The sequence below is a fragment of the Aplysia californica genome, unplaced genomic scaffold, assembly GCF_000002075.1.
Source record: "Aplysia californica isolate F4 #8 unplaced genomic scaffold, AplCal3.0 scaffold00245, whole genome shotgun sequence".
Taxonomy (NCBI): Eukaryota; Metazoa; Mollusca; class Gastropoda; order Aplysiida; family Aplysiidae; genus Aplysia; species Aplysia californica.
The window spans coordinates 990,602-991,792 of NW_004797515.1; the positions used below are offsets into that span (position 1 = coordinate 990,602).

The 1,191-nt window shown below is 43.2% G+C and overlaps 1 protein-coding gene across 1 annotated transcript in view; it reads right to left on the bottom strand.

Moving 5' to 3' along the window:
- The window catches only part of LOC106012027 (FERM and PDZ domain-containing protein 4), a gene marked incomplete at both ends in the record, with an annotated part of 3,365 nt that extends 2,405 nt beyond the window's left edge, over window positions 1–960 (bottom strand). Inside the window, 1 exon segment of the mRNA XM_013083622.1 lies at window positions 827–960. Within this exon segment, the coding sequence (XP_012939076.1) occupies window positions 827–960 (134 nt within the window).
- Window positions 961–1,191: the final 231 nt, after the last annotated feature.

Consider the following 1,191-nt stretch of genomic DNA (forward strand, 5'->3'; position numbering starts at 1 on the left):
TCTACTGTGCTTGAACGAGAAATGTCCCCCCTTTGGGAATGACCCAAAGACACTTCAGTCAGTGGCACCTCCCCGGCGGGAGTAACAATCTAAACAACTTCAGAACATGACCACACCGACAAGAACAGCAGTAATGAAGACAACAACAACAACAACAACAATAACAACAACCACAACAGCAGCAACAACAACAACAACAACAACAACAACAACAACAATAGTAGCAGCAGCAAAAACGAACAGAACTACATCAATAACAACAGCAGCAATGACAACAACAACGATTGCATTAATAACCCTTACATAAATCATCAATCATGTCACATCATTTAACAGGAGTAACAAGCCTAGAGGTTAGGCTACCTGACTCGTAATCGTGAGATTGCGGGTTCGGGGGGTCGAGCCTCAGCTCGGTCCGACGTTGTGTCCTTGGGAAAGGCACTTTACATGAATATCCCACTTGGCTTGGTCCTTTCGGAGATGGACCTTAAACTCGGAGGTCCGCCTCTTAAATAACATAACAGTGTTGATAGAGGCGTTAAACCTACACCATTTCACCATTTTTAAATAGGAGTAACAGAGTGTATGTGTAAGGAAGTGGGAGAATTTGTGTGAGAGCCACTTCCAACAAAATTTGGTCATACAAGCACCGATAATTAAAGGCTTAACTAGAGAGTAACAAACAAACACTTGAACAGAAAAAAGACACACAATCAAACAAACACACGAACAGACTAAATACGACACAATCAAACGGACACACAAAAGACAAGCAATCAAACAGATCGACAGGAGACAGACAGACAGAGACAGCACATTTTTATACCTCCGCGAGAGTTTCTCCCTCCTGCAGCAGCACCATCTTCCCCGGTGTGGTGGACTTCATGTTCTGCAGCACCAGACAGAAGTGGTGACCACATGAGATGTTCAACTTTTCCTGGAGAGACTGCACCACATCCTGCCAGAGAAAAAAGGGTAGGTGTATGGTTTTATTGGGGTCACAAGAACACACATTTCATTGGCTGTAAAGCGTACTCTGAGGTCATTTTGAAGTCATTCATACGTGCGCGAAGGTCGTTCGGGGTCATAATTTGCACAGAGGTTATTCGGGGTAATACGTGCATAGAGGTGATTCGGATAGATAGATAGATAGATAGATAGATAGATAGATAGATAGATAGATAGATAGAT